Here is an 18033-nt window from a genome sequence, read left to right as displayed (position 1 = left end):
TATTCGTAAAGGAGATTTAAAACTGCGTGACGACCCAGTTTTACACATCAAATTCTCCTATCGGTTTGTCGATATAATGTAGTGGTATGGCCACCACGGCCCAGCCAGCAGCACGGCATTCTAACAGGCAGTACAGTTATATGTATACATAAAAACTGAATCATTTTGATTCATTCTATGGATTTTTGCATTTCTCTCAACTAGAAAATCTTGGCCGTATACGTTCTTACCCTTTCGTGCACGACTATACGACGAAGTCAACCGTTCTACCTGTTGGCTTTTTGGAACGTCTTGAGGGGGAAAAAGAAAAATGAGACGCCCAGCTGGTAGGATTCGTCACAGCATCCATCCGATGAATTCTAATTGGTATAGGTAATGCTACGTGGGTTGGGTTTTTTCGTTTAGGGTTGCGGTAGATTTGAGAATGAAACATCAATATTCTAAACACGCATTTCCTTTGACTGTATGACTTCACTATACCGCAGAATAAAATAAACAAAAGGGAAAATACATTTTTAATTTTGCTGACTGGTCGTTTTTCTTCGAGTGCTTACCGAAATTGGCAGTACCTCGTTTCGTTCAGAAAGAATAGAAAAAAAAAATAATAAAAATAAATTCTTAATTGATAAAAAAAAAAGATTTTAACGAGCAAACAAAACCTCAAGTAATAACTCGCGTGCTGTTCATTTTCGGGCGGTTGTGTCGACTCGTGTGGCTCTGCATTCTATACAGTTTTTTTTCATTAGCATCTGGTCAGATACGGCCGACATTCGAATGAAAGAATCCAACCCATCATGAATTTTCGTGGGGCTGTTGCGGCTGCGAAGCCCAACGGTAATAATTACATGTTTCCTCGCGGGGAGGGGGGTCCCTTCGTTAGCCTCAAACTGATGGAGCGGAGTGAATCTGGCGCAGCAATTGAAAGAGGGGAGGGGGAAAACAAAAATTAGGCTATACACGAGCCTCAAATGTTTTTACTTCTAAAAATAGTTGAATGAATATACCTTAATTTTAAAATGACGCATTATCAAATGTTATACTTTGTCCCAGTTAGAAACCTTTGAAGGTATTCCACATTTCCAAAATCTGATGGAAGTGAAGCGGTCCGAAGGACTGAATGACCTCTTCAGTTCCAGAAAGAAAAGAGTCATCGTACAACATTGTGTGTATTGTATATTATTTCCACGTCACGCACACAGCCATTTGTTATGCAGTACAAAGAAACAATGTTGCCAATTCACAACCAGAATTCTTTTACTTCCTGCCATCTTTTCGTATAGAGGTGAACATCGCCATTGATGGACATCAGCGAGTGACTCATTTAGTTTTCATTCAATTGAACGTTCCACAATTTCCAAATCGAGCCAATGCAGACCGTATGGCATTTGCTCTCTTCGCTTGTTTTATCTATACGGGTTGTTCACAGTTGGTTGATACTCTGCGGCTTGCCGTTGTGGAGATTCTCAGGTGCGGCAACCCGCAACAGTCTCATCGGCAAGCCTCTTGTGCGAATCGGCCGTGGACTTAGCTAGCGCCTTTGAGCTGTTAAAGCATGTAGAAAACAGGACGCACTATAGCGAAACGCAACTGTTAATACCTTTCTGAATATACCGGTCGCATATAAAACTGAATTGACCCGAACAAACTGTTAGTCCCAATCGGAATTCTTTCCAGTTCGATGGGGGGAAAAGAAAATTCGGGTTTCTATAAACATCGGCCATGGGCATTCATCATCGATGTAGGCTATACCCCAGTTTCGCCCGTCATTGTACACACAATCCACGTCACATAAAATTCCGGCTTTTGTGTTTGTCCGTGAAAGGACGGACAAGAATCCTATAGTCAAATGTGATATCAAAACTGCGCTTTGGCTATAGGAGGCCCTCAAGGGCGACGAAGATTTATGCGAACAATGATCGGTTGTCTGGGTATATATGTACGTGGCAACATAAAGCGTATGTACAGGTGTGTATGCGTGATGCTATAAGGTATACAGACCCTTGGGTGCAGGTTTGAATCACAGGTTTATAACGGGGATTCGATTTTTTTCAAAAGAAGAAGAAGAACCCTGAAGCAGACGTGAAGCTCTCACTCCCGCTGCGATTTGTTACGCCATTATGGTTATTTATCGACATGTCCCTTACAGCTAATGCATACAAACGTTTGGCGGTGGAGATGACCGATAAAATGTATAATCTTAGAATTGCACACTCTGTAAAGTGGATTTGATTCTCAAATTCAACGCACAATGATTGAGCTGCCTGATAACCGATGTGTAGATGTTTCAGTATATCGGCGGCCCCTGCCACTTTAATAAGCGATTAATGCATCGCTTGTTGAGAAGCCAAAGTTATAACACGGGATTTTCTGGTATCACACGGCACCGGTTTGGTCGTAATAATATTATTCCTTGTCCATTAGAAATAGTATGACTGTGTATAATGCGTCGTATAAACATCAACGTCCTTACGAGAAACACTAAAGATGGCCACTTGTTTTCTTATGGATTTAGTATTTCCTGTACGACCACATTATAAAAAAAATCACGCCCAAACATCAAATCGCCGTGCAATCGCATTAACTTAGGTGTAATGTTGTAACAACATGTCGTACATCGTGACCCGTTGAGTTTGTTTACAATCCCGCATAAAGATCCATATACAAAATGGCGTTTAAAACTTTCAAAAATAACAGCACGGCCAAGTTGACAAATTACGCAAATAATAGCAAATTAAAATAACAAAAAGAACTAACTGTTGCGCAATGTTCGATAGCTGTTTAATTCACCTATCGGCGTGTTTAATAAAGCCTTAAACAACGGCTGGAATGGCAATACCAGTTCGTTCAACCTGATGCTGGATCACATGATATGACCCGTTTTGTTGAAAAAGTCCGTCTTTTAATCGGATATAAACAACTATATAACCGCACACACACACACACACCCACACACCGAAAGGAATTCCAGAAAATCTGCACCAGTTGCCAGATTGCTCACGAAGAGCAAATAGCGTTATGCATCGTATATACATCTTTTGTTCTTATATTCTCTATAGCTCTTGTTCACGGTTTACCGCTTTGAAACTTGATATAGAAAGAAATTGCCCGCAGATTGGACGAGGCGAACGAGTTGCTGAAAAATGAAAATAAAAAGACGAGGATAAAAATATAAAAAAAGGAAGATGCACATCATTAGGCGTGCGAGAGTAATCAGAAGAACTCACAGATCTAAAAAAAAAAAAATGGTTCCCGAAAGAGTACCGTATAGCATTGAGCTGTTACACGGGCGTTCAGCTATACGCGCCTCAACGTGATTGGTTTTTTTTTGTTGTTGTTGTCCAGCGAGAAGTCCGCTAACCGGGAACGGTCAGCTCATGGTTTATTGCAGGTAAAGAATAGGTGTACTTTGCAAACAAGGAAAATGTGGAAAGCTTGTTTTTTTTTCGATTGCGCAAATGAGACGGAACAAATGCAATTGATTTGCCCCGCTGGCCGATGCGGGATTTTCCAGCAACACTGTCGATATATATATTCTGATTTTCAAGTAGACGTTTCTTGATGTTGCGCAATGAAGCTATTACGCGCTTGTATTCAACTGAGATCGATAATCAATGCAAAATAAGATTGAAGGCGGAAAAATGAAATGCGCCGTTAGCGCTTTCTTATGCCGCATGCCGCCGAAACTCTTTTGGAAGCAAGTATAAGGAAGAAGAGCGATCGGATCCGGTTGAAAGAAGATGCTGAATTTTTCCGATGATGTGAACTGAGAATAAATAATAAGACAGTCCAAGAAAGAGAAGGGGAAAAATGCAACAGGTCTCTCCACAGTTGTCCAGACGGAAGGCCCCCGCAAGCAAATCATCCAACGGAATAGCCAATGGAACGATAGACGCTTTTCCCAAAGACAACATACGTGGACGAAAAAACCAAAAAAACAAAACCACCACCCGGAAGTCTTCTTCCCTTCCTCTTCTCTTTTTTTTTCTTGTGTGTGTTACACCCTGGTTGGTGATTCACGGTGCGTTGAACACGTATATTAAAAAAAGAAAAAAAAACATTCCGTAAGGCTCTCGACCGCTTATGCCATGGGAACGTTTCGTTCTTGTTTTCGTTTTTTATATTCCGCTTTTTTTTCTCACTTTCCACGCGTCCAGCTGATGTTCAGAAAACAGCTCCTCCTCACTGGGAAAAAAGTCTGCAACAGTCCAGGCTCCACGTCTCTAACGTTTTTCGGCTCTTCCTGTTTACGCGTTGGTTCAATTCGCTCGCCACATTTCGATGCAGAATCTTTTTTTTAAAATGACAACGTCGCATAAATGTATGAATTTTTCTCTTTGACACCGGACCAGAACACGCTGAGCGTATGATTGGAACTCCAATGAACGTGTGCGCGCCGCACCAAAGTCAAAGTTCACATTCATCGTTGGGTTCAACTATCGTCCGTTTGTCGGGCCACTCGTGCCACGCATTTGTCTAGACGCGCAGTTCGAAACATTCCTTTCGATTCGCCAAGTGTTTTGCACCACCTGTATACGGACTAATCATTTTTCGCCTTATTGGCCAGCGTGTGCAACATGCTGTTGGGCGCACTAAAAAAAAAAAAAAGGCGACGGTCAAGGCTGGTGTAATAACCAGTGAGGCGAAAGTCCGCTAGAACTCTCTTCTCCGCCTCGAGGTAAAGTCTCCATCGTCTTCAGTTGTTTTTCTTTCCTCCTTTTGCAGCTCCTCCCACGTCCGCAGGGCTTTGCACCTGCAGCTGTCTTCGAGGGACGACTTGAAACGGTTCATACACCTAGCAGCGGCATCGAATAGTGGCAGTCTTCTTCGGATCGCTTCGACCGGTGCAAGTGTTTTCCAGCAGCTCCTCAAAGTCTCATCATCTTTTTGTTTGAAATCTCCGTTTAGTTTTTCAATTTTCGGTTTGTTATTCCCTACCCTCGTACGGAGTGCGATTCTACACGGAGGCGTTGAATTGTCATCAACAAAATCGGATCGTCTTGAGCTCATCACTTCGTTTTATTTTCAAAAACAAAAGGTAAGAACTTCTTTTGAATTGGAATGGCCCTTGTGCGTTATAGCAGTTGCGTGTTTTTTTGGTTTTTTTTTTAAGTACCGTATACGTACACAGCGATGCCTTTTTTCTTTGGGAGGGGAGGATAACACAAGATTGACCGCTATTTCTTAATTCTTTTCCCCCCGTTGGCGTGAATCGTATTAACGTTTTATTTTTGTGATCAAACTGGACCTCAGGGTGTCGGGGATCGAAAAGAACCTGTTTATACCTCTCAGGTTAGTAGTAAAAGAATGTCGATTTGATTTCCGCCTCTGACAAGATTGAGAAAATTTGGGTCACTACTTGACTTCTGGACACATTGTTGTTGAACAATCATCAAAAGATGAGTTTTAAAAAAGGAAAGAAAACAAGAGGTGGAAGGCTATATGGAGGGTAAGAAGGTATAAGCATTTGAGGCTTCCAGGTAGACCTTTTTTTCCCAGGTACAACTAGTCATCAACATTCCTCTCTTCTCTTTTTTGTTGCTGTTGCTGTTGAAAGGAGCTCTATGATTATACCGGTGGTGTATTTATGTATGCAATCTTGGCGGCAATCGTTCAGCTTCTTATTTTTTTTGTTGGGTTGAACAAAAGAATACGAGGCGACGTAAGAAAGAAAAGGCTTTCAGTTTTCTTACGTTGAGATTTAATAAGAAGCTTCAGAAAGCAAAGCTTATATCCAAACAAGCCGAATACAGAATAGAGAGAAGAGCCATTTGGTTATCGTCGTTGGGATAGGATTTTTCTTTTATTCCTTTTTTAGGTCAGGATTGTAAGTCTCGAGGAAATGTCCATGCAGAGAGGGTGGCTTAGAAACTCATTTCCAAAAGGAAATAAACATACGAGAAAGCATTCCTCAACCATGTCGTTGCATCCTCTTTCACAAGTGCCGTTAGCCCTTGGAACCAAAAAGAACCCTCTGTTATTTTCTTTTATGTTTTTTTCATTTTTTTTTTCTTTTTCACTCACACACACACACGTACACACCTTGGGTTTTATAACAAGGTATACGTGTGCGTCTCTCCCATTTTTTTTTTCCAGTTTGGTTCGCTCCCTTCTGCCCTTTTCCTTTTCCCAGTGGCTCGTTTTATTTCAAGTTTCAAGATCTCGATAGGACCGTCTGGATTTCTTGTTGTTATAGACCTACCGTATCGGTCCAGCGCTCGAAAACCAACGGTACTACCTGCAGAGATGTACCGGTGTAATATTACGGAAGATCTCTCCCTCCTTGTGGCGCATCTTTTGAAAAATCTTTTCAAAGGTAAGAAGACGCTCTCCAGCAGGTAGCCATCTTGATTGAAGGGAGGGGGGGTTTAACCGTTAGGAGAGATACGTTTTTACATAAAATTTAGACTTTGGCGTGTTATATAGTTCTATACAGCGTTGCGTCATCTTTATACCTGACGTGTGTACGGTCATTTACCTTATGGGTGGAGCACGATGGGTGTTGCATTTTCAAGCTTTTGTTAACCTTTTTTTCTGTTGTTTATTTTGTTGTTGCTCTCATCAAAAATGCAAGAAATTGGCTCATTTTGTTGAATTGCGAGTCTTTTTATACCCCGACAGATAGGGCAAAAACAAGAATGATTCAATTAAGTTGAGTTTGAACGAGAAACAGGATTAGAAATTCTTGTCTTTTTATGGCAACGGGTGAACAGAAAACTGTCAACGAAACAACGGAATCGCTAAAAATGTCGGCCGCGCCAGCCGGTTTCTATATAACTGTTTATGTCGACTCAAAGTCCCAACGTTGACACAACCTGTTGCGCTGAGAAGAACACCATCAAGAATGAAAATAAAATAAAATAAAATATAAGAAATAGAAACAAAAAAGAGCAGCGAAAGAAAGCAAAAATAAAAATAAAACGTTGTTAAGATCACGAAAGATCGTGATGATTGTTGATGATCTTCACGACGAGTGCACATCCGTTCGAGTGTCTAAGTGACTCCCGCCCGTCCATCGGATCATTCACGAAGTCGAAAGACGACGACGACAAAAAAAAAAGTGAGGGTGGGTCAGAGAAAAAAAGGGCAGATTACACTTGACACTGTTATCTTTTTATACTTGATCGTGACATCAACACGAAATATAAAACCAAACAGCAAAAGAAAACAACACAAAAACTGAAATGACGCAAGATATTATAGGAATATGAAGGCCCAAGTTCAAGGTCCAACTCTTCTTCTTTTTTTTTTCAAATCGTGAACTTCCTAAAGCATCGCCCTGCGGCGTTGTCACATTATCAAGATATTTCTCATCGTCCTTAATTCCAATTTTCTACGAGCGTTGAACACTTTCATTACAACTAACACGAGTCGTGTTTATTTTTTATCGCTTGTCTTGTCTTCACTTTTCGAAAATTGATCGTTAAAAACAATAGGAAATAAATCGGTTCGTTGCTCTCGCCAAACGGCTCTCACAAGGTGTGTGAAACGGTTACGCGTTTTACCTGCGCCCGATGGTCTTGTGCGGAAACAAAAGACAAAAAACCTTGACCATCAGTTCTGTGACTTTTCAAGAACAAGTTACTGAAGAAAATCCGACAGATTGTGCGTCTGATTAGGAGCGTATATACCCCTTTTCTTTTTTTTTTTTCAAAGGCTTTTTTACATTTAGAATCGCGGAAGGACCGAAAACCGTTGGTTTCATTTCAAACGGGTCTCCAATTTTCAGACGCATGGAACCCGGAAAAGAAGAAGACTGAGATTACGTCTTTTTATTTTCTTTTCTATATAGCAGCCCGGCTGCTAGCGCATCTGGCAAGCACGGCCGCTCTAAAGGTTCCATGAACCGGTGCGCGTCAATTGTTTCTGAAGTTAGCGCCAGAACGTTCCCAGTTTCTGTCCAGCCATTTTTTTTTTTTTGTTTTTGTTCAACCTGTTCCAACCTTTTTTTTTTTTTAATTTTATTTGATTATTTTCGCAGCACGTTGACAAAAAAAAAAAATTTCAAAGTCGATCGTCTTTTGTTTTCCCATGGTTCTCGTCGGCTGGACAAACTCCTTCGTGCAGTGTCCCTTTTGCGGTTGTACACCATCCAACTGCAGTGGCCGCAACAAGTTCTTCGTCCCGTTCTTTTTTGACAATATCTGACAACGTCTGGTCACCTGGCTCTCCTTAATCTTTTCACTAACAAGCCTCCGTTCCCAAGAAATCTTCAATGAACGAAACGAAAAATGAATGGCCGTTGTTTTCTCAAAACTGCTGCGTGCAATCACCTTGTTAGTCGAAAGATACAGTTATACGCGTGTGTGGTCCACTGCTGTTGCGGATGCTGCTCAGTGGACCGAAATGACCCGCATTGCATCGATTTCAAACTCATTTTGATTTTAACGCGCAATGTCAATGTTCTTTCACGAGCATCTTGGCTTTCTTTCATTTGTTTTTGAACTTGCGAGGGTGGGAGAATTGTAACTGGTCATCACCGGTTTACCACGGCCGACGTTCTCGTCTGCATCGCGATAGCAACAGGTGCGTCACCCGAGCGCTACACAGTGGCCGTGCACAGGGGGAAACCGTTAACTTGCACGACTGCAACCCAAACTCGCAATTGATGCCAACCAGACGATGTCCAACAGGCCCTTGTTTCCCTTTCTTTAGGGGACTCGGAGATAATCGAAGTGCGACTACTGGCTGAACGCTTGATGCAAGCGAACTGAATTTTGTGTGTGTGTGTGTAATTGGGTCTCGTTAAGTTCAATAATGACCAGAGACTCTGAGAAACTGCACGATATCCAACACTTTTTGTTGTTGCTGTTGTTGTTACTTGTTCCACCTTCAAAAATTGGCTCGTAAAAATGTGCGTTTCCTTTTAGTTTTCAACACAAGTTCAAGAAGAAATATGTACCGTTGCGGACCGCGAGCTGTATAAAAGACTCTCTCTCTAACCCACACACACACACACTCTCTCGCCACGTAACTTGCCAGTCCCCTGAAGGCGTGTATACGTATGGCCGTCCTGTTGCTGGGCACTTTTCGTTTTTGTTTTGTTTTTTACTTTGCCAACTTTTTGAACTGCCATTATCCGATGGGTTTACAATTAAAAAAAACAACAATGGGTAGTAGGATAACTATCAATGGGCGATAGTGTCGTATATGTGTGCACAATAACCGACACCGTACATCATGTTAGTTTCCGTTTTAAAGGGAAAGGAAGGAAGACAAAAGCAACATCCGTTTTCGTTATTCCGACGACGATTTTGGTCAGCGCTTCCGGGCATCCGCTTGTTATCGTCACTTCCTTTTTTTTTTTTTTATACCAAAATCCCCTAAAGAGACACAAGTAAAAAGAAATGAACGAATTCACGTCGTGGCAACGAACCCGAAAGGCTCTACAGTTTTTTGTTTTGTTTTGTTTGTGCGTGTACGTCAATCACGTTCTTCCTTTTTTTAAATGTCATTGTTTTTGCGATTGACGAAAAGACTTTCGGCTGGATGAACACGACCCCAATCGCGTGCGCTCATCGCCTCTTCTTTCGCCCGTTAACGGCTGACCGGCTTGTTCCAATCGTCGGTCAATCAGGGCATCAGCTTGCGTCGCACCGCAGGGCTTTCCGCCATTTCACGGCGTGATGACGTCATAACAAAATGTCGATGCCGTCCGATTATTATAAGAAAACTGAAAGTGCATTGATCCAAAACGACAGGTGGTCTTACCTTCTGCCCATCTGCCAGTCGATGTTAGAATAACCATGTTTTTCTCATTACCATTTTCACAGGTTCGCCATTTGTTAGACGAGCGAAACACAGTCTATCGCATCTCTCGTTGCTGCCATACGTTGGGCAGCGGATTCCAAAGGGACATCGAACGGAGCCTTCACTACCTTCTAAATATTCGGGAATAATGAAAAGCCGGGGGTCGACAACCATGCCAGCTCTGATGGCTCTGCTCTTCGCCGTCCTTCAGGTAACTTCATCATCAATTCGAAGGCCTGTTAAAAACTATATGCAAATCTGATATTCTCGGTATTCAACGGCAAAGCTATTTTCAAAACTCGATGGCTTAAAGGAGATGTAAACTGGTAGAAAGGTCGGCGTGAAACAGCTGCACATACGAATGGCCACATTGGCCGCCATTGTTATTGACCAGCTTTTGTCGGGATGGCATTACATTTTTTTTTTTTGGAGAGCCAATGTGACGTAAATGAGATGGGGGTTTTATGCAGACAAATCAATCGGTGTATTAGATGCTTGTATTACATTCAAATTTTAAGCAGTACAGACGCTTATAGGAAATGATCTTAAAGGGATTTTTAATAAACCAAGGGCGGAAGCAAAAGATTCACCGGTCACGGATCGCATTGGCTGTTTGATTGCTCCTCTTTTGTTTTACTCTTTTCATTGATGAAACAAAACATCGACGGGTCTATGAATTTCACCCAAAAAAAACTGGGATCGGCTTCTAGGAAATAAACCGTAAAATTCAGTTGAATGTATTTCACATGTACCAAGTCTGGAAATTATACGTCGTTGCTGGCGGGCTCCGTGACAACGGACTCTGTCGTTTTTTTTAAAGTTATACACGTTGTAGTCTGCGGCTGATATGTTCTTAACGGTACCCAAGTTACGAGCCAAAATGCTAAGGGATGTGTACATACATATCCGCCGGCTCTCGATTCTATACGCCTCATCGAACATAAGCCGGTGGGAAGGAACAAACAAAAAAAAAAAATCTTTTCCATTTTTGAAAAATAACGGCTGGCGTCTGTTGGCCGCCCCCCCCCTTCGTTCGAATGAAAGAGAAAAGGAAGGGACCTTGGGTTTTATCGTTACTGTATGTGGCTTTGATGGGAATGCGCATAGGGAAAGGAGAAGGTGATGAAAGGGGAAGAAGAAAAATATTAAAAAAAGAAGAGGAAGTTACAGGTAAAATGCAGTTAGGTTATGTTGTTTGCGGTCGTCAGGATTGGATGTCTCTGCATTTATACAGCCTATTCTTGTTGAGACCATTTGGCAGATGTAAAAGCTGCTGGCCACTGCACGCACTTGTTTCGGCATTTCCTTATCGGAACTGTTCCTTTTATTTTTGGAGAGGGATGTCCGTGTATAGATGCAACGGTATTCTTTTCACGTCTATTTCAAGTGCGGTCTACCGATTTCTGATTTGTTTATTTGCCGCTTAGCTGCGGACTCGAGGTGAATCAGTTTCGAATGCAAAGGAATGCCGAGTCACTGGCCGCGTCAAAAATGAGATGGCGTGTTAATGGCCAATGAGGAAAACCCAAAAACTGGTGGCCAAAATGTGAATGAACATCATCAAGAGCTGAAGCTTTTATTTTTTTTAAAACTTTACGTAATATTTTTTTAAATGCTACGTGGACCGAGATGGGCCAAAAGGTCACAGCCTCGGCTTTTGGATATTAGAAACGCCTTATCGCGTGCACCATCCGTGTTTTTCCCCTTTCATTTGTTTTTGTTTTTCTGTTACCAGAATCAACTCGCCCCTCGGGATCGTAACGCCCATTCAACAACATTCCGGCTGGAAAAAAAAGGTTTTGGACTCTTATCCCTCTCGGATTTCCATCTTGAAATGTTGAAACAGTCCCGTACACATCAGCGCTTATCACAGTTTGAAAGGAACGATGCGGCTTATGATTTAATTATGGAGAGTCCATGCAAAAAGGATCAAATCTCAGATGAAATTTTGCTTCGTCTATTTCAAGCGGATCTTTTGTACCGTGTCATTTACATCTATACCAGGACGTTATTCGAGCGAGGCGGGAAAAAGAGAGTCAGCCAGTCAGATGCAGTGGACCGTATAATATATGCATAACGTTGCGCATTTCGTATACGTAAACAATAAAGGCTCTAGCCCAACGGGGGAGAGAAGCAGCACTAAAATCTCTAATGTTTTTACGACTTTGCATTGGACGCTGTCGTGAATGGAGAGCGTGCGCACGCTCTCCATTCACCGCCCCGCAACAATGCCGGCCATTCGCAGTAGACCGGCCAGGAAAACAAATAAAAAGATGGTCGCTCTACTTTTATTATTGTAGACACCCCGTGACGGTTTGATTCATATTTGATGTTTTACGACGACAAAGTTTAGTCGTCACAAAAGGTTATGGCTTTTATCTTTTTTTTTGTTGGAAACTTATGCAAACAACTGCGCCCTTATTTTCCAAAGGCTTTAATGACGTCATTATGATTTAATTTTTTAAGGAAAACAAAACACCGAGGCCCTTTAATAAAAATAGAAATATCAATTAACAAATAACAATTGAATTGAATTGGTTATTAGGTGAGCGTGGGCCAGAATGCGCTCGGTCAGGAACCTTGGCAACAGGAACGCCCTGTGAACCTTCCGCAAATTCAGAATCTGGAAGTGATGTGCGCCAAGGATCACATGGAAGTGCAGTTGTCTTTCGACAAGCCCTTCACCGGCCTCGTCTTCTCCAAGGGCCAATTCGGCCAGGACAACTGCGTCTACGTCCACCCGAAATCGAGCCGCACCAATTTCCGTTTCTCCATCATCTACAACGGATGCGGAACGAAACCGGACGCCAAGGGCAAGTTCTACGAGAACACGGTCGTCGTCCAGTACGACGAAGAGCTCATCGAAGTGTGGGATGAAGCCAAACGTCTGCGTTGCGAATGGTACAACGATTACGAGAAGACGGCCACCAAACCACCGATGGTCATCGCCGATCTCGAAGTCGTCGAACTCAATTTCCGAGGTTAAATTTTGTTTAAAAATTATATTCTGACCCATTTCTTCATTTCTAAAATGAACTCGATTGATCTCTGCCTATTCACAGGTGACAACGTCGATTGTTGGATGGAGATTCAAAACGGGAAAGGACCGTGGGCGAGTCCAATCAGTGGCATCGTTCCACTCGGCTCCACACTGACCATGGTGGTCGCCATCAACGATCTAGCCGGTACTTAAATTATTCCATTTCTTTTGCCAATTTCTTTTCACCCATTTCGTTTGCCAATTTCGTTTCCCCATTCAAATGGTATTACACGTAATAACAGACCCATTTCTTTTGATGTCTTTGCAGGTGAATTCGACATGCGCGTCAAATCGTGCGAAGCGTCAGATGGCGTTAACAGACCGATCCAGCTGTCGGACGAGCACGGCTGCGTCCTCCGCCCCAAAATGGTGTCCAAGTTCTTGAAATTGCGCAGCAACGACGGCCGTTCGACTGTCATGAGCTACGCTTTCTTCCACGCTTTCAAGTTCCCCGACTCGCTCCAGGTTTACATCCGCTGCAAAGTGGAAATCTGCCGTCACGGATGCCCGGAGCATTGCGACAAGACCATCAGCCGAGCGGTCGATCAGCAGCTGGCCTACACCAGCGAGACCAAGGCGTCGTACAGTCCGGCCGGATCAGCTCCGATTGCAGCCTTCTCCCCGATTCCGGCGCAACAGAAATCCGCCTACGAACTGCCTCCTCAACCAGTTCCCGTCCGCAATTCGTTGCCGCCAGTGCTGCCACCTCAGGGGCAACAGTATTTAGCTCAAAGGCGGACGCCCCTTCCGGCGACTCCAGTTAAAGAACCAGAAGTGGAACAGCCCAGCAGCAAGCGTCCGTTCTTTGGCCTCCTCGGACGCAATAAGGCGAGCAGTGCTGATCGTTCCACTCGTCCTGGACTCTTCCAGAAGAAGAAGGACAATTTCAGTCCAGTTGCCTCCGCACAGGTGGCTCCCCCACCTCAAGCGCAGGCTCAGGTAGTCGACGTGCCCATTCCGATCCCGGGCAGCCGGACACAGGACGAAGGGCTGATGGTCTCTCTTCCTTCTTCCATTTCCATCGACCGCCCTGAGGCTAAAGAGAACAAGAAACCCGAGGACAATAAATATTCAGAACGCGGACCGGGCAAATTCCCGCACGGACCGCGCAGTCTCAATTTCGATAAATTCGAGTAAGTTCAATTCAAATAAAAACAAAAATCATTTCATTTGCCAAAACGTTTAAACATCATTTGTTCTGTTTGTTTTGTTTTTTGCACAGCATCGCTCACATTCACGACCTGAGCCAATACGAAGTGAGGGAAAGGAAAGAGGGCGTCAAGAGCCGATCGAAGCGCTCGTACGCCATTCACGAACGCCACGTGCGCAGCGCCGATGTTGGCGTTAAGGTCGGCTACGAAGTCATCTCGGCCGTCGATTTGGCTTTCTCGTTGAACAGCAATTCCACCAATAACGACGGAGACATGCCCAGCGTCACCATTTTCCAGGGCAAGATCCGCGAGGAAGTCGTCTACGGAATTTGTTTGCCCGCTCCGGGCTTCTCGGCCCTGTTCGTCCTATTGGCCATGTGCGTCGTCATATCCGTGCTGGTCGCATCCTTCCTCTGCTACCACCGGCAATTGCAAAAAGCTGACCACGATGGCCCGTCTCATCCGCACATGAGCGTGGTCGGAAGCGTCGTCGCACCTTCTATGCCGTTCCGTGACTGGAGCACGGTCCACTTTATCCGCAATCCGAGTAAATCTGTTTTAGAGACCCAGTCTTAAGTGGCGGAAATGAACCAGCCAAGAGCATCGTGAATTGTTTGATCAATGCCCACACGTTTTTGAAGTAAAACAAAACAAAAACAGACTCACAAACACAGTACAGAACAGGGCGGGATGGGCGAAGGTTTGATTTGGATTTTGTTTTCTTTGGTTTCAAAATCATTTTTTATTTATTTATTTTTTTAATTATTCTCTCAGTTTTTGTTGAACGAATTTCAGCCCAATTTCGAATCGTATTTGGAAACAAACGCCCCGTATTTTTTGTTTTTTTTTTTTTCTGAATCTCTCTTGAAAACATCATGCGGACCGGTTAGGTTTATTTATTGAATCTTTATTTATTTAAAAACTTTGGAGCATTTGTCTTGTTATAGTGGGCTGATTCTCGAGGTCTCGACAAACGAGCAAAAGTTTACCGACTGAGACGAAAGTCGTGGGCTGTCGGCGGATTTCTCCATTACCTTTTTTTTTCATTATTATTGTATGGGTTTTATCTTTTCTTTTAACAAAGGTGTTAATTTTAGTTTCCCCTGAAACGCAAAAGGTTTTTTTAATTCCTCCTCCTACACCTACACCTACACCGGACACAATTTTCCATCTCTTCCATCTCAAATTTCGTTATTTTGATCTATGCTCAAAGGCCCTTAAATTATTCCATCTTTTTGAAATTCCTTTTTTGTTAGGTGGACCTTGTTTCTTTGAATTGCCACCATTTTGTTTTTTGTTTTTTTTATAATTTATTCATTTTTTTGTTCGGTTTTTGTTCCGCAACAGGGAAGAATTTAATTTTTTTTTTTTTTTCTGAATGATTTTCGATTTTTGAATATCGATCATTTCTGTGGCTCTTTTTATTCTAATTTCCACATCTGTTCTTGGGGCGGTTTTCACTTTTTGTCATCATTGATTATTTATTGAGAAGAACAAGATATTTACATACCACAATCACGCACACACACACACACACACACACAAACACAAACGGGCAAGGGAGGAGAAACTGATTTGTACACAACCTAACATATTTTAAGTCCTATGAGAGTTAACCTCATTTTCTTTTTGTCCCCTTTGTTCTTCTAATTATTATTTTTGAATTTTTTTATTTATCCTTCTCTACATCCGTCTATTTCTCATTATTTGGATTTGTATCAAGAGATTGACGATACGGAAGAATTGATTCCAATACATTAATGTACAATTCGTTGGGAACCCGCGTACAGCGGCGACTAACGAACAAACGAAACGACCTCCTCTTATCTCAATTTATGATTGAAATGATTAAAGAGAAAGGCGTCGCGACGCCCATAGCGCCACTCCAGCTAGTTGACATTGAATCTCAATGCCACGACGGAGTTTCGGAATGTCAGACGTCTTGGTATGTTGATATAAATAGTTTTGGCTATTTATACGAGAGCCCCCCTCTCCCCCATGTCCTAACGGCATTTGCTTATACGGGCCATGATTGATAATGCCGGAATGAGATTATCACGTCTCTTTTGCCTATCGTCTGGTAACGTGTGTTTGCCCAGTTATTGGCAAGGCGACCTCGCCTAGACGTCCAAACTCTGCCGCCATATTATTTCCAGCTGGTGGCTGAGCGGCCATCGTGCGTGTGTATGGAAGGGCGGAGAGACAATCATTCCTCTTTCATCTATACGGAACGCCATTTTATTCACTTTTCCTTTTTTTAAAAAATAAACAACCCCTGTTTGAATGACCCATCAACTGTGTAAATCAAATATCAAAACGAACTTGATTTGTGACATGCTCATTCAATTTCATATTTAAATCATGTACTAGGAGTCCTCATTGTGTTCGCCAATGTTCACGATAGGGGTTTATTGCCCTATATTCTTTGGAATAAGTCGTTGAATAAGGGATTTGGCATTTGAATAAAACGAAACAAATGGCGTGTCTTATAGATCAACGCCGAAAATATTTAAATCATTTTTGGTTTGGCTTTTTATTATTCTATTTTATTTTATTTATTTAAATTTTTTTTTAAATTCTCACTCAGGCGGCAATTTGCTTTTTCTATAACGCGTTCCGCCCTCTTCGTGTTACAAATGACGAAAACAGAACGCCCAGTACAATGAAACAACATAATCCAACCAAAACCCTGTTTTTTATTTTGAAAATATATGTGTACAGTATATTTTTAATCTACTCTCTTTGTCTACATCTCAGAGCCGTGTCGTTTGCTGCCGGCCAGCTGTTTCACGCTCTTCTCTTCTTCCTCAAAAGTCTAGATATACGCCATGTCCATCTGATTGTACGTGGTTTCAATGGCACGCATCTTTTTTGTATACAAGTATAGGCTAAATCCTTGTACATAATCAGCGGGCGCGTGACGAACGAGGCGTTGTTGATGTTGGTCAGCTGATCAGACAATCCACGGTAAACAACGAGAAGGGCTTATAGCGTTAAAAACACGCTCTAAATTGATGTTTATACTCGCAAGCGAAATACTTCCAACCGTCCACTTCATGCATTGGCCGCATTTGTTTTCACTTGTTGTGACCGCCATCATTTCAGTTTTGGTATCACTTGTCCATTTAAATTTGAATTTCTATTTAATTAAATTTTTTATTTTTTTTCGCTCGTGCGGATTAAATTTATTCCGGTGACGTAATTTTGAAAAAAATCAAATCAAATCCTTGCGATACTGTCAGACAAGTTTCATGTTACGTCAATGCGTTTGCATATCTTTGCCGACAAGCAAAACTAAACTCAGCCTGCGTGTTTTTGGAACGCTGGCGGACCATGTGATTATATGATAGAATTGACACCTGTCACATCTTATTTATCCGTCCGTTTTCATTTTTCTTTTTTCGCCTTGCCTTTTCTTTTTTTGCCTTTCTCACCAGTGTGGAATAACATGGCGGATAGTCTTCCGTGTTGTGTTCCATCGTGACTGGCGTCTGTCATCAGCTGTTAGCCTACATAGAAAAGGAAACGGTAACCAGCCAGCCAAAGTTATACCAGACGGGGTTCGTATTATAGAAGGGCAGAAGATAAAAAAAACAAAAACAAAACACAAAATTCTTCTTATTTTTATTTCAAGAACCTTATACGGTGACACCAGATCTATTTAAAGTTGTTTTTAGTTCCTGTCACCGACTCACGGCCACAACACACCGTTTCTACTTTCTAAAAACAGATGGCCGCAGATTAAACATCTACAAAATGCGTCGTCTTATCCACTGCGGATTTTAAAAAAATCTAATCAAAATACTTGGCCGTCCGTAACGAGGGGGAAATTCAAACTCGGTGACACTATAAACTTGTAACAAGAGAAAACGTATAGACAAGAAATAGATCAGGGGGGCTCTCCGGTTACTGGACACCACCGACGTGGATATCCTTGGCGACGAGGTGACGAACGTTGGCGCCATTGCGGCGTAACGCGCGCTATTCAAAACTACGACATCCTTGTTACAATTGCGTTCGATCGAAAATAAAAAAAAACTACTTTTAACGTTGTATATAAGCAACTTAATTGGCCCTGGAGACACAACAAGAAAA

At 42.4% G+C, this 18033-nt stretch overlaps 1 protein-coding gene across 2 annotated transcripts; it reads left to right on the top strand.

Moving 5' to 3' along the window:
• The first annotated feature begins 4751 nt into the window (after window positions 1-4751).
• Window positions 4752-15751, top strand: LOC116923965. Of its 2 annotated transcripts, none has more exons than XM_045168203.1 (6): window positions 4752-5035; window positions 9771-9958; window positions 12293-12728; window positions 12810-12932; window positions 13056-13920; window positions 14010-15751. In XM_045168203.1, exons 2-6 carry the CDS (start codon window positions 9896-9898, stop codon window positions 14512-14514), a joined length of 1992 nt encoding a protein of 663 aa, XP_045024138.1. In that variant the 5' UTR covers window positions 4752-5035; window positions 9771-9895; the 3' UTR covers window positions 14515-15751. The 2 variants fall into 2 exon arrangements, with proteins under 2 accessions (XP_045024138.1, XP_045024139.1); XM_045168204.1 differs by lacking the exon at window positions 4752-5035 and adding an exon at window positions 9507-9698.
• The last annotated feature ends 2282 nt before the right edge of the window (window positions 15752-18033 follow it).

Source organism: Daphnia magna, linkage group LG1 (assembly GCF_020631705.1).
Source record: "Daphnia magna isolate NIES linkage group LG1, ASM2063170v1.1, whole genome shotgun sequence".
Lineage (NCBI taxonomy): Eukaryota > Metazoa > Arthropoda > Branchiopoda > Diplostraca > Daphniidae > Daphnia > Daphnia magna.
Note: the sequence above shows the minus strand (reverse complement) of the source record. Positions and strands in the feature narration are given on the sequence as shown.

What these genes read in the sequence shown, in the direction of transcription:
- LOC116923965 (XM_045168203.1), top strand. Translation starts at nt 9,896, where the DNA reads ATGAAAAGCCGGGGGTCGACAACCATGCCAGCTCTGATGGCTCTGCTC. An exon ending in TGCTCTTCGCCGTCCTTCAG is followed by an intron (nt 9,959 to 12,292) that starts GTAACTTCATCA and finishes ATTGGTTATTAG; the next exon opens with GTGAGCGTGGGCCAGAATGC. An exon ending in CGCCATCAACGATCTAGCCG is followed by an intron (nt 12,933 to 13,055) that starts GTACTTAAATTA and finishes ATGTCTTTGCAG; the next exon opens with GTGAATTCGACATGCGCGTC.